Here is a 21,540-nt window from a genome sequence, read left to right on the forward strand (position 1 = left end):
TGTCACCATTGAGAAAGTAAGTTGGCACAAGTTTTGAGGGGACAGTTTGACAGTATCTGTCAGAGCCTTTAAATTTTGCCCATCTTTAATTTAGTAACTCTAAGGCTTATCACAAGGAAGTGATTGATTTAGAAGGATGTTCCTATTAATGCCTTTATAATAAAATCTGGAAATAATACAGCCACCCAATGGGATTATAAAAATAAGTTATGGAAAAAAAGTTATGGTATAGCTATATGTAGGATGTGATGTTGCCATTATAATCATTTTGTAGAAGAATATAGAGAAGAGGAAAATATTTGTTACAATTAGGGAGAAAGTAGGTTTAGGAGGTGTATATAGCCCATTATTTCAGTTGTTAGTTCTGGGTGGTTGGATTATGGATCATTTTTATTTTCTCATTTATGCTTTTTAGTATTTTCCAAATTTTCTACAGTGAACCTGTGTTTATTCAGAAAAGGTTACGTGGAACCACATTCACACATATGAAAATCTGTGTTGTGAAAGAGCAACCTTATGTTCTATTTCAATTTGGCATAATGAGGAACTTTCTAAAAGTTAGAAGTCCTGTACAGAGGAACAAACAGGCTTTCTTGAGAACTTAGAGGCTCTGTGTAGGGAATCTTACAGGAAGCCTCCATATGGTGGGTGATTAGTTGGACTGGATAAAACTTAAGGTTCCTTTTATCCTCCATTTGTGACAACTGACTCTCCTGGCTGGGTATGAAGAATCCAGAACTGTAGTTTATTGAAAATAGAGCTTAGTACTAGAAAATCACACCCAGTTAGGACTCAGAACAGTAGCTTCCAAGCTTTCAGACCCCAAACCTGTAACTAGAAATATATTTTACAAAATCATGACCTACACACAGACACCCACAGGAGACACAAGTATGAAACAAACTCACTGCAGTGATGATACAGCCTGATGTTTTCTGTTCTGCTTAATCCTTATTTTAAAAAATGCTGGTCATAACCTACTAAATGGATTCCACAATTTAGTTTGCAACCCGCAGTTTGAAAAACCCTACCTGAGGGGATCCCTGGGTGGCTCAGCAGTTTAGTGCCTGCCTTTGGCCCAGGGCGTGATCCTGGAGTCCCAGGATCGAGTTCCGCGTCGTGCTCCCTGCATGGAGCCTGCTTCTGTCTCTGCCTGTGTCTGTCTCTCTCTCTCCACCCCCCCCCCATGTCTATCATAAATAAATAAATCTTTAAGAAAAACCCTGCCTGGGCTCTCTGGAGCTTTGGTATGGTGCTGTTCCTAGAGGCCTATTGACAAGATGCTTCCCTGCTCTAGTTGCTTCACATGAGACGGGATGGGTTGATATGACTTATGCTGAATTCTTTTCTGGGACAATAGCAAGGATGCAATGTATTGGCAGTTACGCTCACTGTCAATTCAAGGGCTCCAGAGAAGATATGTCCAAATCATATGCATACAAATAAGTTCTTATGTAAAGCTAAAAAAAAAAAAAAAATCTTCAAAAAATATCTTGATCAGTCGTGTTTTCAGCACTAAGTACTTAGCTGACTGCCTTTCCTTTTGCTCCATGACAACCCTGAAATCATCTTGTTGACGTAAAAGATCCTCCAAATTCTACTTTAGATAATTGCACTATTTATATAGTATCTAGGACAATGTGTTCATAAATGAATTTAATTAATTACTTAGTTCAGTTAGAAAGACCTACTTCTAGAAATCACTTTCTTGACCAGGCATTCAGAGAAGAGGATAAGAAGAGCCGAGCTGTTTCTTTGTATTGATCGATAAATAATGTTAGACCACCAAATCTTTCATCTTCAAGTTGCAGGCAAGAGTGAGGGCAAGATTAGCAAAAGCTGGGGGCCTTTTTTTTTTTTTTTTTAAGTTTGTAACCTTAGAAATTATTTAAAATAACACCAATGGTCAAAATAACCATTGGGAATTCCAGCACTAGTAGTCTAGCTGTGTGACCTTGGACAAGTTACAGGGTTCTCATGTAGAAACAATAACAGTTCCTACCTCAAGATTATTGTGAGAAGTAAATGAGTTAATAAATTGAAGGGCAGTGTCTAGCACATAGTGTGTATATGAGTGTTAGTCTGAACATGGAAGCAAAAAAATCTTAAAAATAGCATTTTATCATTAATGGGATTTAACGCTTCAAATTAGAAATATTTGGCAAACAGGATGGTCTTCTCTGACAATCCTTTTAAAAACTTCAACAACCTTGGTCAAATTAAGGAGCTTAGGCAGAATTAGAATAATATTGGAAAGAAATTGAAGTTGAGCAAAATGTTGCTGAGATCAAGAGATTGTTTTGCGGGCATTCACGTGCAGCATCGCAGCTTGGAGAAGTGAGTTGGGGAAACATCAGCTCTAGGGTCATAATGAATTCTACTTGCAGATCCACACACAAAAGGCTTGTCATGGCACCTGGCACATAGTACATGCTCAATAAATGCTATCTAGTATTCTTAGTTCCTTGTTGATAAAACCATTTCTATCCTATGTTTCAGATTGGTTAGATAATAAATACTATCAAGTGATTTAACTGGGAACTCAATTACCAGATAGTGGGCATTCTGTTTTCCTTTTGTGGTGAGATAAGACCAAGACTGACATTACAAGCTTTACCTAATCTAAAGACCCTCGGTTTTCACAAAGGAAAGGAAAGTGAAGAAAGACACCCCCCCCCCCCCAAAAAAAAGTCTTTCCTAGAGGAATTGACCAATGAAATAACATCTTTGAAAAGGCTGTTCTTGAAGGACAAGTGTTTAGGGAGCACCTCACGCTTGCCAGAGGTGAGAGTTTAGGGTTGGGTGGAAGTCTCATCACCAGCCTCATTATAAAACATATTTAAAGAAGAAGGTTTTCCTGTCTATGCAGGCTTCCCGAAGGTTTCTTTGCGATTTCCTCCTCCTCCTCCTTCCTCTTGCCCAAATGCTATATGTATGCAGATCCTATGTGTCAAGGTTCCAGTTTTGAAATTTGCCTGTCCTATGTCTTAACTCCTTCAAAGCATCAATTAACTACTTCGTCATAAATTCATCCACTTAAAAAAAACCCCAGAGATTCAGGGTTCTAGTGGTATATGTTTTATTTGATTTTATTTTTAAGTTTATGTTTTTATTTGTAAGTAAGCTCTATACCCAGCATTGGGCTGGAACTCACAACCCTGAGATCTAGAGTCGCCTCCTCCACTGGCTGAGCCAGCCAGGCACCCCTCTTATATATGTTCTAATTAGGACATTCTAAATACAGGGCCCAAGTATTGAGCCCGTTTGTTCAGCTGTACCAAGCAGATTTCAGTGTGAAGTTCAATGGAAAGAAATATTTCTCTTTTGTACCTCATTCTGTGTGAGAATACACATTCACATTCTTTGTCCTCATAATAGAATCTGTTCTCTAAGTAGCTGATTATTTCTTTGACTGGAAACTCAAGAATAGAGCACTTTACTGCTTGAACAGTTTAATCAATGTATTCATCATATATATATATATATATATATATATGAACATTATTACTCTATTTCCTTGGACTTGATAGCTTTCCACATATAAAAGCTTATTTTACTATGGAAAATTATGGATACTATGCGATTGTGTGTTTTTTGCTTTTATTCCTTCCTTGGAAGCACAGATAAGACTTTTGAGATTTAATTCTGCCCTAGAAAAATATAGCTTTTTTCAGAACCTTTAGTTTTGTGATAATACTTCCAAATTAACTGAGTTTTCCTTTAATTTTCCATTAAAATTATGTAAATCTCATTAAAAATAAACAGTGTATCACAGATTGTTGTGCATTAATTTGGTTTGGGCCTTTTTTATAGTTACAATTTCAGTATTGAGACTCCTTTATAGTGATTTTACAAGTACCTATATATTACGTATGTATTTAATCATTGAGGGATAACTTATTCTTGCCAGTTAAAAAACAAAAACAGTTACCTGAATAAACATGTGTTGTTTTTTTAAACCCCATTTGAGTGGGGGTGGGGGAAATGAATGATTCTGAAACCATCGGTTATCTGAGAACTTCTGTTGAAAATTAAAACCTGTTTCCAAGTCATACATTTTTGATTGTCTTGAAAAAGAGACAAATTCTAGTTTTTTTTCAAAGAGCGACAAATTCTTCATTTTCCCCCAGGGCTTTAAATGTCAAAAACTGTATATATTTACAAGTGTTCAGTCTCATTTTTTTTTTAGTCTCATATTTTTGAACAGGAAAATGACTTAGTTGCTTTGCTATATAAATAGGCTTATTAATGTAGAAAAATTGGTTATTAAAGTAGGGGTTTTGTTTCTCAAAATATTCAGTCTGATTCCCAAATTCTAATTTTATTACAAGTTATTGACATGGCCATGTGGCTGTGTGCCAGTAATGTCAGATCAACATTTTGTGTTTCCTCTCTTTATGTAGGAAAAGGCCTCGTTTAGTCTGTGTGATGGTATGATATTAAATATATACTCAAAATGTTTTATTCTTGGGTACCTGGCTCCTACTGCATTTGTTATTTAGGTTGGATTCTCTGCTGCTGCTTTTAAAATGTTTTATGTGAATTATTTTAACTCTCTTGACTGCAAAGGGATAGGAGTCTAAATAAAAAAAAGGTCTAAGCTACTTAGAATTAATTTGAGATGTACTTCCACTTGATCCAGGTAATTCATTTATATTTTCTGGCATTTAATAATGATACTAATCTATAAAATAATTTTAAAATCTGTCATGCATAATTAAATTCATTTGTGCTTCATGGTAGGTGTTTAAATAAATTTAACCAGCCCTTTATACTGAAGAACTTTGTTGTTTTTGTGGACTGTGATTTATACATATATTTTAATGTTGCCTTAAGGTTGACTTTAATTTAGATACTTTGAATAAGATTATATTAAGAAACTTTTGTTGCAGGGTATTATAACGATGATAATTATATATTTTTAATTGAGAAGCAAAATACTTTGTCTATTGATATATTAAGACATTAGAAACTGTCTTAAGAACTGTATGAAATCCTCATTATAGGAGTCCAAGTCATTGAAGTAGTGGCATTGCAAGGTAATTTAATAGTAATGGAAACACATTATCTTTACCCAAAATATCATATTTTTGAGAAATCATAAAGACATTAAATTGTTCGAATTATAGTCCCCTTGTATCATCAGATTGAACTGGAATTGTTCACACCATGACATAAGACCTAAGATTGCTTATATCTCAGAAAGGTAGAAGAAGGAACCCTGACACATATACTGTACTTTGAGTATGCTTTTGTATTTATATATAATATTGGAAATTTTGTGGAAATTCTCTCAATAAATATAGCTTCTATTTCTTTACTGTTTTATCTTAACTTTTCTCATCTGGTCTTTTTCCCAATGCTCTTGGTTCTTAGAGTCCCATCAAGAGGACAGGTGTTCTGTTTCTCTCTCTCTTTTAAATGAGCACAGGATCTATCCTCTCCATCTCATTCCACCCCTTGCATCAGCCATGTCAATTCTTTAGGTAATTCAGTTATGTTAGGTATGTTCCTGGGTCCTTATATGAAGCCCCTCTTTCTGCACAATAATGCCTTTGTCCCAGATATTTAAATGCTTCTCTTGTGGTTTTAGATGTCTGTCCAGATGTCACCCCCTTAGAGAGGACTTCTCTGACCATCACACCCTCTCTCACTCTGTCCCCTTATCTGGCTTCCCGTTGCTTCGTTGTACTTACTGCCACTTGCCATCATCTGAGTGTTGTCTCTCCCCAACATTAGAATGTAATTCCCACAGCTCAGGACTTTTTAATCTGCTGCTGTGTCCCCAACGTCCAGCTCACTGGCTGACTCACAGGAGGTACTCAACAAATATGGATCGAATGGCTTTTCCATCAGGAAGATTTAACAGAGAAGGTCTCCACACAAGATCATCCCTTGTTATCACTAGGACTGTTGTTATAACCGTAGCTACTTCAGTGTTCCTTAGTTTGGACTATTGCCTGGAATTCCTTGGATATGGATTCCCTCATTTGCTGCATCTTCTGATTCTCTTTCTTTCTCTCAAGGCAGGTGCTGGGTTGTGGAGCTTTAGACTTCCCAACATGATTAAATACTTTGAGTTGTCTACAACAGCACTTTCCTTACCTTACTGGCCTAGGATTGCCATGCAGTGGGGTGTTGCAGGCAGGCGGGGTTGGAGTTGAGGTTCCATACCAACACACAACACAGCATCTGAGGCCTGACTTCCCACAAGTGTCTCTGCCCTCGTCCTGTCTCTGTGGTCCAGGCACAGTCCTGGGTCTGAGTGCTGAGATTTCCAGACCCCACCCCCACCCCCGCAGCTCCTCACCTCATCAAGGAGCCCAGGTCTTCTGCATCAAGAACCCAGGCGCTGCCCTCTCTCCGTACGGAAGCCTCAGCCCCAGAAGCACTCTGACTTCTTGGTATCAGTTCCCACTCTTCCGACTTGGAACCTTCACTTCCAGCACCTGGAAATTTTTCTTTTCTTAGTTTCTCAGCTTTGCTACGTATGATGCAAAATAAATTTCTGTCCTATATTACCAAGTGTTTTCTTGTCTTTGGGTGGAGGGAACTTACCATGTCTGCTCAGTCAGCCATATTGATTGGTGGGACATGTGGAAATAATTTATTTTAGCATTTAAAAATTTTTGAAATTTAGCATCTTTAAAACAATATTCCTAAAAATGTTGACACTCCTATATATCCAAAAGCACTTACACCAGGGCTCCCTATGGGTGAGCAGTAATAGAAACTTTTATTCTTTATATTCCAGGTCTCTGGACAGTCTAATGTTTTAAAGGAAACTTTCAGCATTATTTATGAATAAATTCTGTTAAACAGTGACCTCATCATCCTTTCCATTATTTTTTTAAGTTTCTTCTCTGCGTTGCATATTTTATTTTCTTTCTAGCCTTTTAGGGGAGTTTTATCAAATGGAATTTGATTATCAGTGTGGCTTTTCAGTTATGTACTGTGTGTGCCAAGGTTTACTTCGGTTCCCTTTCTAAGGCTATACTGATGAGCACCAAGTGTACTCCCAGAACATTTCTACTAGGTGCTATGGCCTGACTTTCCTATAATCAATAATAATTATTACCTTGTTTCCTAAGACATATTTTAATTATCTTACTCTCAAGTTGAAATGCACACACTTTATTCATTTTGCTGTGTTTGGGACAGTCCAGATACAAAGCATTTCCCTCACTTCACAAAGTTTTCCTTACCCCTTTTCATGCCTTTTACCTGTAAACTTTGGTTTCTTCCCTACCAGATATTAAGATACCTCAGCTGAAATCTGAAGAGCCTTCTAGGAAGCTCACCACTTGGACTTTGTGTGATTTGCTGGAGTCTACAGACAGAAACTACTTTGTGAAATTATGGGCCAAACTTGCAGCCAAAAAAACCCCAGTGGTAAGGAGGAGTGGGAGGGGTAGGTCAGCCCAAAAGGGGATTTGGTATTTTCAGACTAACTTTCGCCAAAACTCAACTCTGGTATCAGCTGAAGACAAATTTTTTGCCTCTTTCTATACCTGTAGGGATAGACATGGGTTCTACAAAGAGTATTCAGTGTAGCTTTTGTGGGTCCCTTTCCCTACCCTTTGTCAAAACTCTGACAGCCCTTTTATTTAGCAAGAATAGAAAAGCACTTCTTTGATAGAATTAATGTGATAAAATATGTATTCCAACAGAAAACTTGTTTTCTTGTTGGGGTAAAATTTTGAGTGTTCTTGCGCTGAGCCTTCAAAGCAAGTTCACTCAGAGGCCCCTTTTTAATGATTTTGCAGCATTTAAGCCAATCATACAATTTTGTCCCAATTCAGTTCTTGGGCCGCTCAGAAAAATCAGAAAAACCGTATGTGCATGAGTGCTGACTACAGTGCTGACTGCATGCATCACTGCATGCAGATTAGGGCGTGTTCATTTTCCCTTTGTGATGGTTTCATAGGATGATCTGGGAATGTGAAAAGGCCTAACTCACGGCAACTGCAGTTGCTCCAGATTCGATGGGACTTGCCTTTCAGTGATCAGCTCGTAGTTTGTGTTTCCTTATGGCTAGGCTGTTGTGGGCCATTAGTCACGTCATATAGGCTGTGGTGGAAAGAATCAGACTGGTTACTTCAGATGAAAAGTCTCAGGTTGTGGTATATCCAGGCCTCACTTTGCAGTCTGCTTGGAGGAAGTCATAGGATGTCAGTATTCAAGGGGCAAGGAACAGATGCCCGTTCAAGCCAGCCTGAGTAAGAGGTAGCTCCAAATAAAAAAATGTAACGAGTGGGTTCCCAGTGCATCATGAACAGGGCTGAAGTACAGACCTCACAGGACCAGCTCTAGGATTAACCAGTAAGGTGCTAGGGTTTCTCTGCCTTCCAGAGGCAGAAAGTGCCTGTCATCTCTGCTCCTGTTTCTAGAATGTTCTGTTGCACCCTCCCTCCTGGCCAGCCTCCTCCACTCAGGCCGGCTCCTCTCCCTTGTAGCTTGAACTCCCTCTCATTCACGCTGGCCCCAGCTCTCCATGGCCTCTTGGCTCTATGCTTACAATTCCTGACCACTTCTTTCCATCATTCATATTGTGGGAGGCCCAGAGAACCCAGTTGTCCCAGCTGGGCTTTTCAAGCCATTCTACAGAGTCCACATGAGACTGCTTGTCCAGTCACCTGTGGAAGGGCAAAGAGCACAGGTACAGATTAGGGCTTCTTAAGAGGAGCAGTGGGTGGGTGCACCCTAAACATGTAAATAATATGAATTTGTGCCACAATACTTAGGTGCAGGTAACATCATATTGATTCATCCAAAATAAATTAATTCTGGACTTGGATCCACCAGGATCCATGGGAAGTCAGTCATTAGGAATTGGGATGGGGGCGGGGCAAGATGGTGGAAGAGTAGGGTCCCCAAGTCACCTGTCCCCACCAACTTACCTAGATAACTTTCATATAATCCTGAAAACCTATGCATCCGACCTGAGATTTAAAGAGAGAACAGCTAGAACGCTACAGAGAGAAGGATTTTTGCTTCTAACAAGTAGAAAGGTGGAAAAAATAAAAAAGAATCAAGGGATGAAGAGCCCCGCGAGGAGCCAGGCTAAAGGTGGGCAGCAGGAGCCTCAGGACAGGAAAGACCAGCCCCGGAGAAGCAGGAACTTTAAAAATCTGCTCCGGATTCTTCCCGGATGGAAAGGCGCTCACAGGGAAACTGGGCAGAAGCGCAGGAGGGGCAGTGGAGCCTCCAGGTTCCTAGGGTCACTAATAGAGGAGGTGCGCCCCGGGGGAGAGCGCCCCACACACCGCCAGCCGAGCTCCCTGGCGGGGCCTCGGGAGCAACTCAGGCGGCAGCTCCAGGCGCAGAGGGCTGCACCTGCTGCCTTTGGGAGCCGCGGCCAGGAGCCCAGGGCGCCGGGGGCCACAGCCCAGGATCTGGCCGCCCCCCGGGACAGGCAGAGGCTGGGAGGGCCCAGGACAGCAAGGACGCTCCTGCCCCGAGCTGAGCAGATCAGCGGCCCGCCCAGAGCCTCCAGGCCCTGCAGACGGAGAGCTCCGTGGTTACTGCGGGAGCTGACTCCAGGGCTGGAGAGCTGGCCACTGCCAGTGGGGTTGTACTTCCTCCTGGTGTCACCCTGTGCCTGGGAGGGGAGGGGCTGCCAGGGAACAGGGGCCTCACAGGATAAACAGCTCCCACTGACCTGTGCACCAGGCAGGGGACCGGCAGCTCCCCCAGGTGCTCAGACCTGAGAATCAGCACAGCAGGCCTCTCCCCCAGAAGACCAGCTGAAAGGGAGGGGAAGAGCAAGTTCTTGGCTGAGCTGCGCTGGACGGTTCCAGGGGAAGTCAAGGGATTTACAGTATATAGAACCAGAGGATGTCTCTCCTTGTTTTTTTTGTTGTTGTTGTTGCTGTTGTTTTTCTTCTTTTTTTTTCTTCCTTTTTCCAGTACAACTCGTTTCTAGCCCTACTGCACTGAGCAAAATGACTAGAAAGAAGAACTCATCACAAAAGAAAGAATTAGAAACAGTCCTCTCTGTCACAGAGTTACAGAATTTGGATTACAATTTGATGTCAGAAAGCCAACACAGAAGCACAATTATAAGCTACTGGTGGCTCTGGAAAAAAGCATAAAGGATTCAAGAGACTTCATGACTGCAGAATTTAGATCTAATCAGGTCGAAAATAAAAATCAATTAAATGACATGCGATCCAAACTAGAGGTCCTAACGATGAAGGTTAATGACGTGGAAGAAAGAGTGAGTGACATAAAAGACAAGTTGATGTCAAGGAGGGAAGCTGAGGAAAAAAGAGAAAAAAGACCATGATGAAAGGTTAAGGGAAATACATGACAGCCTCAGAAGGAAAAATATAGGTTTAATTGTGGTTCAGAGGGCGCCAAAAGGGACAGAGGACCAGAAAGCATATTTGAACAAATCATACCTGAGAATTTCCCTAATTTGGAAAGGGAAACAGGCATTCAGATCCAGGAGATAGATCCCCCTCTAAAATTAATAAAAATCGTTCAACACCCAACATCTAATAGTGAAACTTGCAAATTCCAAAGATAAAATCCTTAAAGCATCAAGAGACAAGACATCCTTAACCTTTATTGGGAGAAGTATTAGATTAACAGCAGACCTCTCCACAGAGACCTGGCAGGAGAGAAAGGGCTGGCAGGATATATTCAGGGTCCTAAATGAAAAGAACATGCAGCCAAGAATACTCTATCCAGCAAGGCTGTCATTCAGAAAAGAAGGAGAGATAAAGAGCTTCCAAGATAGGCAGAAACTGAAAGAATATGTGACCACCAAACCAGCTCTGCAATAAATTTTAAGGGGGACTCTGTAAAAGAAAGAGGTAGTCCAAAGAAATAATCCACAAAAAACAGGGACTGAATAGGTATCATGATGACACTAAATTCATATCTTTCAATAGTAACTCTGAACGTGAATGGGCTTAATGATTCCATCAAAAGATGCAGGGTTTCAGACTGGATAAAAAAGCAGGACCCATCTATTTGCTGTCTACAAGAGACTCATCTTAGACCTAAGGACACCTAGAGCCTGAAAATGAAAGTTTAGAGAACCATTTACCATTCAAATGGTCCTCAAAAGAAAGCAGGGGTAGCCATTCTCCTATAAGATAAATTAAAGTTTATCCCAAAGACTGTAGTAAGAGATGTAGAGGGACACTATATCATACTTAAAGGATCTATCCAACAAGAGGACCTAACAATCATGAATACTTATGCCCTTAATGTGGGAACTGCCAAATATATCAATAACCAAAGACATCCTTAGATAATAATACACTAATAGTAGAAGACTTCAACATGGCACTTTCTGCAAATGACACATCTTCTTAGCACAATATCTCCAAAGGAACAAGAGCTTTAAATGATACACTGGACCAGATGGATTTCACAGATATCTACAGAACTTTACATCCAAATGCAACTGAATACACATTCTTCTCAAGTGCACATGGAACTTTCTCCAGAATAGACCACATACTGGGTCACAAATCAGGTCTGAACCGAGACCAAATGATTGGGATCGTCCCCTGCATATTCTCAGACCATAATGCTTTGAAACTTGAACTCAATCACAAGAAGAAATTTGGAAGGAATTCAAACACGTGGAGGTTCAAGAGCATCCTGCTAAAAGATGAAAGAGTCAACCAGGAAATTAGAGAAGAATTAAAAGGATTCATGGAAACTAATGAGAATGAAGATCCAACCGTTCAAAATCTTTGGGATACAGCAAAAGCAGTCCTGAGAGGGAGATACATCACAATACAAGCATCTCTCAAAAAATTGGAAAATCGCAAATACACAAGCTATCCTTGTACCTAAAGGAACTGGAGAAAGAAGAGCAAATAAAACCTACTCCAAGCAGAAAAAGAGAGTTAATAAAGATTCGAGCAGAACTCGATGAAATAGAGACCAGAAGAACTGTGGAACAGATCAACAAAACCAGGAGTTGGTTCTTTGAAAGAATTAATAAGATAGATAAACCATTAGCCAGCCTTTTTAAAAACAAAGGAGAAAAGACTCTAATTAATCAAATCATGAATGAAAAAGGAGAGATCACCACCAATACCAAGGAAATACAAACGATTTTAAAAACATATTATGAGCAGCTATACACTAATAAATTAGGCAATCTAGAAGAAATGGATGCATTCCTGGAAAGCCACAAACTACCAAAACTGGAACAGGAGAAATAGAAAACCTGAGCAGGCCAATAACCAGGGAGGAAATTGAAGCAGTCATCAAAAACTCCCAAGACACAAAAAGTCCAGGGCCAGATGGCTTCCCAGGAGAATTCTATTAAATGTTTAAAGAAGAAACAATATCTATTTTACTAAAGCTGTTCCAAAAGATAAAAAGGGATGGAATACTTCCAAACTCATTCTATGAGGCCAGCATCACCTTAATTCCAAAACCAGACAAAGACCCCACCAAAAAGGAGAATTATAGACCAATATCCCTGATGAACACAGATGCAAAAATTCTCAACAAGATACTAGCCAATAGGATCCAACAATACATTAGGAAGATTATTTACCATGACCAAGTGGGATTTATCCCTGGGATGGAAGGCTGGTTCAGCACTCGTAAAGCAATCAATGTGATAGGTCATATCAATAAGAGAAAAACAAGAACCATATGATGCTCTCAATAGATGCAGAGAAAGCATTTGACAAAATACAGCATCCATTCCTGGTCAAAACTCTTCAGAGTGTGGGGATAGAGGGAATATTCTTCACCTTAAAAGCCATCTATGAAAAACCCACAGCAAATATCCTTCTCAATGGGGAAACACTGGGAGCCTTTCCCCTAAGGTCAGGAACAAGACAGGGATGTCCACTCTCCCCACTGCTATTCAACATAGTACTGGAAGTCCTAGCCTCAGAAATCAGACAACAGAAAGACATTAAAGGCATTCAAATTGGCAAAGAAGAAGTCAAACTCTCCCACTTTGCCGATGACATGATACTCTACATAGAAAACCCAAAAGAGTCCACCCCAGGATTGCTAGAACCCATACAGCAATTCGGCAGTGTGGTAGGATACAAAATCAATGCCCAGAAATCAGTGGCATTTCTATACACTAACAATGAAACTGAAGAAAGAGAGATGAAGGAGTCAATCCCATTTACAATTGCACCCAAAAGGATAAGTTAAACCTAACCAAAGAGGTAATGGATCTATACCCTTAAAACTACAGACCATTTCTGAAAGAAATTGAGGAAGACACAAAGAGATGGAAAAATATTCCATGCTCATGGATTGGAAGAATTAATATTGTGAAAATGTCAATGCTACCCAGGGAAATTTACACATTTAATGCAATCCCTATCAAAATACCATGGACTTTCTTCAGAGAGTTGGAAAAAATCAGCTTAAGATTTGTGTGGAATCAGAAAAGACCCCAAATAGCCAGGGGAATATTGAAGAAGAAAACCAGAGCCGGGGGCATCACAATGCCGGATTTCAGGCTGTACTACAAAGCTTTCATCATCAAGATAGTGTGGTCCTGGCATAAAAACAGACACATAGATCAATATAACAGAATAGAGAATCCAGAAATGGGCCCTCAACTCTATGGTCAACTAATCTTCGACAAAGGAGGAAAGACTATCCACTGGAAGAAGGACAGTTTCTTCAATAAATGGTGCTGGGAAAATTGGACATCCACATGCAGAAGAATGAAACTCGACCACTCTCTTACAGCATACACAAAGATAAACTCAAAATGGCTGAAAGATCTAAATGTGAGACAAGAATCCATCAAAATCCTAGAGGAGAACACAGACAACACCCTTTTTGAACTTGGCCACAGCAACTTGTTGCATGATACATCTATGAAGGCGAGGGAAACAAAAGCAAAAATGAATTATTGGGACTTAAGATTAAAAGCTTCTGCACAGCAAAATAAACAGTCAACAAAACTAAAAGATAACCTACAGATGGTAGAAGATAGTTGCAAATGACCTGTCAGATAAAGGGCTAGTATCCAAGATCTATAAAGAATTTATTAAACTCAACAGCAAATAAACAATCTAATGATATGGGCAAAAGACATGAACAGAAATCTCACAGAGGAAGACATAGACATGGCCAACATGCACATGAGAAAATGCTCTGCATCAATGGCCCTCAGGGAAATACAAATCAAAACCACAATGAGATACCACCTCACACCAGTGAGAATGGGGAAAATTAACAAGGCAGGAAACAACAAATGTTGGAGAGGATGCGGAGAAAAGGGAACCCTCTTGCACTGTTGGGGGGAATGTGAACTGGTGCAGCCACTCTGGAAAACTGTGTGGAGGTTCCTCAAAGAGTTAAAAATAGATCTGCCCTACGACCCAGCAATTACACTGCTGGGGATTTACCCCAAAGATACAGATGCAGTGAAACACCGGGACACCTGCACCCCAATGTTCATAGCAGCAATGTCCACAATAGCCAAACTGTGGAAGGAGCCTCGGTGTCCATCAAAAGATGAATGGATAAAGAAGATGTGGTTTATGTATACAATGGAATATTCCTCAGCCATTAGAAATGACAAATACCCACCATTTGCTTCAATGTGGATGGACCTGGAGGGTATTATGCTGAGTTAAGTAAGTCAATCGGAGAAGGACAAACATTATATGGACTCATTCATCTGGGGAATATAAAAAATAGTGAAAGGGAATAAAGGGGAAAGGAGAGAAGATGAGTGGAAATATCACTGAGGGTGATGGAACATGAGAGACTCCTAACCCTGGGAAACGAACAAGCGGAGTGGAAAGGGAGGTGAGCCGGGGGGATTGGGGTGACTGGGTGATGGGCACTGAGGGGGGCACTTGGCGGGATGAGCACTGGGTGTTATGGTATATGTTGGCATATCGAACTCCAATAAAAAATATATATTTTTTAAAAAAGGAATTGGGATCACTCCCATCTTTTGGATCAAGTTCAAGAACCCAAGTTTTATACCATCCTGGAAAATTGGGGAAGAGGTCGTGGCCTCCAGACCACCATGGTTACCATGGAGATGTCCCTAGTCTAAGAGACTAGTGCATTCACCTAGTTTCATTCTTAGCCGGGGGCGCTGGCACTCTCCATATCCTCTGCTACCAGTACCTTTGCCTAGTCTGACCCTGAAGGGGCTCCTTCTCCATGAGGAGCCTCTCAGCCTCTTTCTTTCTATGCTGGAAAATCCAGATCTTTTTGGGTCAATTTACGCCTTTCTCTCTATACTTGTCATCCTGTCCTTAGATAGTATGGCCTTATGCTTGTTGGGGCTTAGACTTGCAAATATAGGTTCTTCTTTATGTCCCCAGGATATAGCATATCCACAGTGTAAGCTCCAGAACAAATCCTCAGCCACATTTATTCCTTTACCATGAAGTCTGTGTCCTAACAACCAGAACCCCTTGCATCCCAGTTCTGCTGTCCTGCCACACAGCCTCACAAACACTAATGAGAAATACACACCATTGACTTGCCACACTGCTCTGCCAGTTAGTTGGGTTTCGTGATTTATTTAAACATGACAAATCTTCTTCAAATTAGAAAAACTTCAGGCTTGGGGCACCTGAGTGGCTTGGCAACTGAGCCTCTCCCTTTGGCTCAGGTCATGATCCCGGTATCCTGAGATCAAGGCCCGCATCAGGCTCCCCTTGGAAGCCTGCTTCTCCCTCTGCCGATGGCACTGCCTCTCTCTGTCTCCCATGAATAAATAAAATATTAAAAAAAAAAAAAAAAGAAAAACTTCAGGTTTAATAAAAGACAGCTTTTGTCTGGTTAAGGGCATTCAGGTAGAAGTTAAGAGAACAGGGGATGAGAGGAACAGATGGGAAAAAAAAAACCACATACACGCACAATGTGTACAATTCATGACCAACATTTCAGTATAAAACTAACAAACACTTTGGAGAAACTAGAGAGGGAAGGGTATGATAAGGCAATGTGATAGTAGAAGGAGCCAACTTGGTGGTAGATGGGAAAGGGGCACAGGTATTACCATTTGTGATCAAAGTAGTCTCGTGAACTTTGACCCGGGTCACCGCTTATCTGTGGTCACCTCCCTGAGGAACTGTTCAGCCCCACAGCCCAGGGCATCCATAGCCTGATGTAGACCATTGCCTGTGTCCCCGGTGGGAGGGTTAGCAGTACCTGATCCACGATAGTAACAATGCTCAAACTCGGTGCAGCCTTGACGTCCTGGTATCTTTGCCCATCAGTGCTAGTGGAGATACAACGGGACGATAGTTTCATAGAGAAGCAGATCAAATCCCTCAACAAACAACAGCTACATTAGACAGAAATATGTGCAAAATACTAAATTGCTGCTGTTGTATATAAGGGGTGAATGCACTTAAGGTTATTTTTAATGCCTCATTTTCCTTCAAAGATGATGAACTCAACACTATTTTTAAATTCTAAGTAGTTATTAGATTTTAGGTTCTTAACCTTTTGCGTAGCTGTTAACAATGCAAAATGAGCAACACGGCAGCAGAAGCTGTAGAGAGATGTTACCTTGTTAATGCTAGAGAACATAAATAGCCTTTACACACATTTGTAATTTGGAAAGGGCTTTCGTGTAAATTTATCTCATGTACCTTTCACTGCAACCCTTGGGAGATGTTATTTTTCTCATTTTACTTTCCCTGACATAAATTTCCATGTATTTTTGAGAACTTTTAGTGGGCTGAAGAAAGTAATTGCAACTTCCTCTGTCAAAAACCTGTATTAAATTGTATCCCCCCAAACATTTAGTGTTAACATTTTGTGCTCTTTCGGTGTCTTCACTGTAGATTTAATATATTCATATTCACTTTTAGAAACACCATTTAATAGTAATAGGTGGAAATTCCCATTGTCTAGGCTTTTTGGGGTTCTGTTTCTCTGAAACTCCTTCCCACAGATGTTGAAGATGATGTTCTTCCTCTCTGCTCAAATTCACCCCAAACTCCATGTGCTCATGAGTCTTTCTGTCTTACCCCCTATTCAAACATTCCACCCTTTCCTTGTGCATAGTTTCTAACTATACATATATGTCAAGGTGCGATTACAAAATTTAAGGTGGATTATCTGTATAAATGTGAAAGACAAAGCAGTAATACTTCTAGAAGATAATGTAAGGTTTTTATGACTTTGAGGCAGGTACAGATTCCTTAAATACAATACAAAAAACACAAATTACAAAGGAGAAGTTTCAAACATTGAGGAACATTAAAATTAGCAATTTATGTCAATTAAAAAAAAACAATATTAAAGAGGAAAAAAAACAAACCAGAAAGAGGGGGGTGATATCTGCAATAAATATAACTAAAAAAATGTTGTTATTTAGAATATATAAAGAACTTTTATAAACTATTAAGAGAAAAATAACAGAAAAACTTCTTTACAAAGGATAATATCAGGAAAAAATAACTTATGGAAGAACCTTTTTACAAAGGATAATATCTAGATGGCCAATAATCATGTGGAGATATACTCAACCTCATTATCAGGAAATGGAAATTATAGCCACAGTGAAATACTACTATTTATACACTAGAAGCTCAAATTATGAGATGTTAAGATGTGGAATAGTTGAAATTCTTAGAAGACCACTGGTAGGAGGTTCAGTTTGTACACTTTAGAAAATAGGTGGGCATCATCCACTAAAGTAGAGCATACATATACCCTATGCCTCAGCAGTGGGATTCCAATGGAAATATGTAGCCATGTGCACCAAAAGATATGTGCAATATTGTTGGTAGTAGCCTTGTATATATTATTAGTCCTAAACAAGAAACTCAAGCGTCCACTAGCAGTAGATTGGCCAAGTAAAATTTTGAATATTCATGTAGTGAATGAATGAATGAAGTACAGTAATGGAAAGGAACAGACTTCACTCAATGGTTGTATCTCTCAAACATCCTGTTAAAATATTCTTGACTCTAAAGAATACACATTATATGTGCTCGCTTCAACAGCACATAAACTAGAATACACATTATATAATATTTTAAAATTTAAATTCAATTAGCCAACATATAGTACATCATTAGTTTCAGCTGTAGTTCTTTTTTTTTTTTTAAGATTTTATTTATTTGAGAGAGACCATGATCAGAGAGAGGGGCAGACTCTCAGGGAGAAGCAGACTCCCCACTGACCTGGGAGCCTGATGCGGGGCTTGATCCCAGGACCTCTGGATCATGACCCGAGTCAAAGGCAGATGCTTAACTCACTGAGCCACCTGGGTGCCCTCAGATATAGTTCTCAGTAATTTATCAGCTGTGTAAAACACCCAGTGCTCATCCCATCATGTGGCCTCTTTAATGCACATTATATGATTCTATTAATATATAATTTAAAAATCAGCAATACTAAACCATAGTACCTAGGGATCCATGTTTACATGAAAAAGTATAGAAGAGAAGTGGTTACCATAAAAGTCAAGAGAGTGCTTATCTCGGGAGCAGGAAGAAGGTGGTAAATGTTGAAAAGGACACAAGGTATGTTGGCCTTTGGGGGTTTAGGAGGATACCTGGTATAGTGGGGTAAGTACCATTTGTTCATTGGCAGGACAGACCTCAATGAGTTACTCAACCTCTCTGGGGTTGGTAGCATTTCCTGCAGCTTGAAAAATCAAAGGCATTCTATAAGGGTTTAGTCCAGGAGTGATGCTGAAACCAAAACCAGACAGAGGTCCAACTGATCATTATGAAGGATTGAAAGAGAGTGAGGAATCCAGACCATGCCAGTAGACCACATTAGGGTGAGAGCTTGTGAAGTGCTGAGACTTAGCTACCTATCCCCCTGGATGTAAATCTGGGGAGACAGAAACAATGAGCTAAGGTAAGTATGGCCGTGTGTGAAAGTAGTGTCCATAGTCTGTGTGACAGTTTTCTGGAAGATGAGTTCATTCTGTCATTGCTAGTTTAGCAATCCTGGGGGAGCTTTTGCTCTCAGAAGGCTCCCCTTCCCTCCCCTTTCCTTCCCCAAATCCTTCCCTCTCTTCCCTTCCTTTCCTCTCATTCATTCCTCTTCCTTTCTTCTCAAATGTACTTACTTTTCTGAGTGACTCCCAGAGCATATTAATTTGAGCATCTCTGAAAAATTCCTGGAGAACTGTAAATATAATTTTGATCAGCCTTACTTCTTAAATGCAATTTTCTTTTAAGGTTTGAGTTAAAAAAAATGCAGAGCTCTTTTCTTACCACTGCAAAAAATATATAGCAAACACTATCCAGTGAAAGTTTTTATTTACACGACACATATACTATTGATTACAGAACTTGGAGTTCACAAGTTTTGTCAGCCATTTAGTTTCCCTTACTGATGGCAGCCCCCATTTGCAGGGTTGGCCTCCTGGAAGGCATACGTGAAGGCTATGATAGCTTAGTGAAGATTTCCTGCTCTGGAACTGTGACTAGATTTTTGCCTTCCAGAAGAAGCTTGATTTTTTTTTTGTTTTTATTATAAATTTATTTTTTATTGGTGTTCAATTTGCCAACACATAGAATAACACCCAGTGCTCAGAAGCTTGATTTTGAACCTTCACTTGAACTTCACTGGTATCTATTTCTTCAGTCAGGTCTTCTGATCTCCTTAGGGGATACCCTCACTCCTGGAGGAGGCCAGTTTACTGAAAGCTGAATCTCCACAACAATTGCTGAATGACCGATTCATTCAAAGCCAATTTAGCAAATTTATGTGTGTGGCAAATTAGATTAGTCCAATCCCATGAAGTACCTGAATGTGTGAAGGCCAGTGGAAAGGTGGATCTGCGGTGACAAAATAGTGGGTCCCTATATCTACTAAGCACCACTTCCTTTCAATACTGTGAGGAAGCTTGGCTTAGGGAGCTTGCCCAAGATCATACTGATTAGCAGTGTCTATTTTGACTCCAAAAGAAAAGTGCTTGCTTCTGCTCAGATGCATTTTTCAGGGCATGGCATTCACCAGATTTATTAGCTGGAATAATACTACAAAGAGATGCTCCTCGAACCACCTGGTTACCAAGTGGCACAGATCATATAGGATCAGCTGTCTAGGGCAGCTCGGGTGGCTCAGTGGTTTAGCTCTGCCTTCAGCCCAGGACCTGATCCTGGAGACCCAGGATCGAGTCCCACGTTGGGCTGCCTGCATGGAGCCTGCTTCTCCCTCTGCCTGTGTCTCTGCCCCACCCTCTCTCTGTCTCTCATGAATAAATATATAAAATCTTAAAAAAAAAAAAAAAAGATCAGCTAAGTGTTTTTTTACAAAATAATGGATTCCTCTTATTCTCTGAAGGTGACCAATTAATTTTTAAATATCATTTATGATCATTATGTTCTTGATTGTACATATTGAATGGTATCTACCCACTGCACTTTGTATCCTTATTGAAACTAGAATTATCCTACTGTCGGCCAGGGAGACCTTGTTCAGGTTGGTTCCTCTGTCCTTTATCATGACCCATGTCTATTTGCTCTCTTCCCATCTTGCTCTCTGTTAGGACAAGATCTTTCATGTTCTTTTGTGCATTACCTGCCCCAGATCTGCAACACATCTTTTCTCCAAGAATCCCTGGTTTCTTTAAGTGGGAGATGGTAGTACAAGGGCATGTGGTTGCTAGGAGTGCTCATCACTATTGGGGTAGTCATTGTTCAGGCCTTTTCTGTAGATAGATAAAATATTTCATGAGTTCAAGTTAATATTTCCAATTTAGATTGAATACTTGAGGATTTTTACTCATCTTCTCTATTACATATCTTTCCTTCACACTGAGCATCCTGATGATTCTGAGAGACATGGGAGATGATAGAACTATAATGTCACTAAATTTCTCACATGTTTATCCTTTTCTGAGACATATAGAAAAGCCTCAGAATAGTGATACCAATATGACTAGAGCCCCATACAAAGACCAAAGACAGTTAAAAATCTGGTTTGTGCATGTTCTCCACCCACCTCAGACCCGATTATTTGTGGTTGTGTTAAATGGCTACACTCTCAGCACATGGTCTTCTGCTTGCTCTCTTTTAACTCTCATTTTGTCTTAGTTCTCAAGTACCTGCATACTCATCATTAGGCTTCCGACCAATGTCTAGTAGTTTTGGTGTCTAGGCACATTGTCTGCTAGATACAGGAAGGGCTCTGGGGGCAGCATTTCCTGAGTTTTTGCCTGCTGGTGACAGGGATACTCAAGACTCAAATTGTAGATTTTGCCACTCGTCCTGTTTGTTCGGGCTTCTTTATCAAGGACTCTTTACTATTTGCATGTTGGATCTTCTTTGTCTTTCTTAAATATTTGTCATTTTCCCTTGAATCTTGTTACTTCTTTCTTTATTTCTTTTTGAGTTAAAATTTCCTCCTTCACTTTCTCTTCCTCTGGGCATTATTTGTTGTTGTTTTTATTAACTCTTCTATCCCTTCTGGTTCAGTTTTCATTTCTGAAGTGACTATTTTTTCCCTTATATTTCTAATTCTTTCCTGAGTTCCTTCACCTCACTTAGGAGTTTTTAAAATTTCAATTTATTAGGGCACCTGAGTGGCTCAGTTGGTTAAATACCTGACTCTTGATTACAGCTCAGGTCATGATCT

At 40.0% G+C, this 21,540-nt stretch overlaps 1 protein-coding gene across 7 annotated transcripts in view; it reads left to right on the forward strand.

The window, feature by feature from the left end:
• Positions 1-21,540, forward strand: part of LRGUK (leucine rich repeats and guanylate kinase domain containing) — a 109,052-nt gene that overhangs the window by 70,201 nt on the left and 17,311 nt on the right. For 6 of the 7 annotated variants that reach the window (XM_072784628.1, XM_072784629.1, XM_072784633.1 and 3 more), the window contains one exon: positions 7,253-7,392. In XM_072784628.1, the coding sequence (XP_072640729.1) occupies positions 7,253-7,392 (140 nt within the window). Of the gene's footprint in view, positions 1-7,252; positions 7,393-9,909; positions 14,864-21,540 lie in introns of those variants that run through there. The other variant, XM_072784634.1, reaches the window with a different exon arrangement.

The sequence above is a fragment of the Canis lupus genome, chromosome 18 (assembly GCF_048164855.1).
Source record: "Canis lupus baileyi chromosome 18, mCanLup2.hap1, whole genome shotgun sequence".
Taxonomy (NCBI): Eukaryota; Metazoa; Chordata; class Mammalia; order Carnivora; family Canidae; genus Canis; species Canis lupus.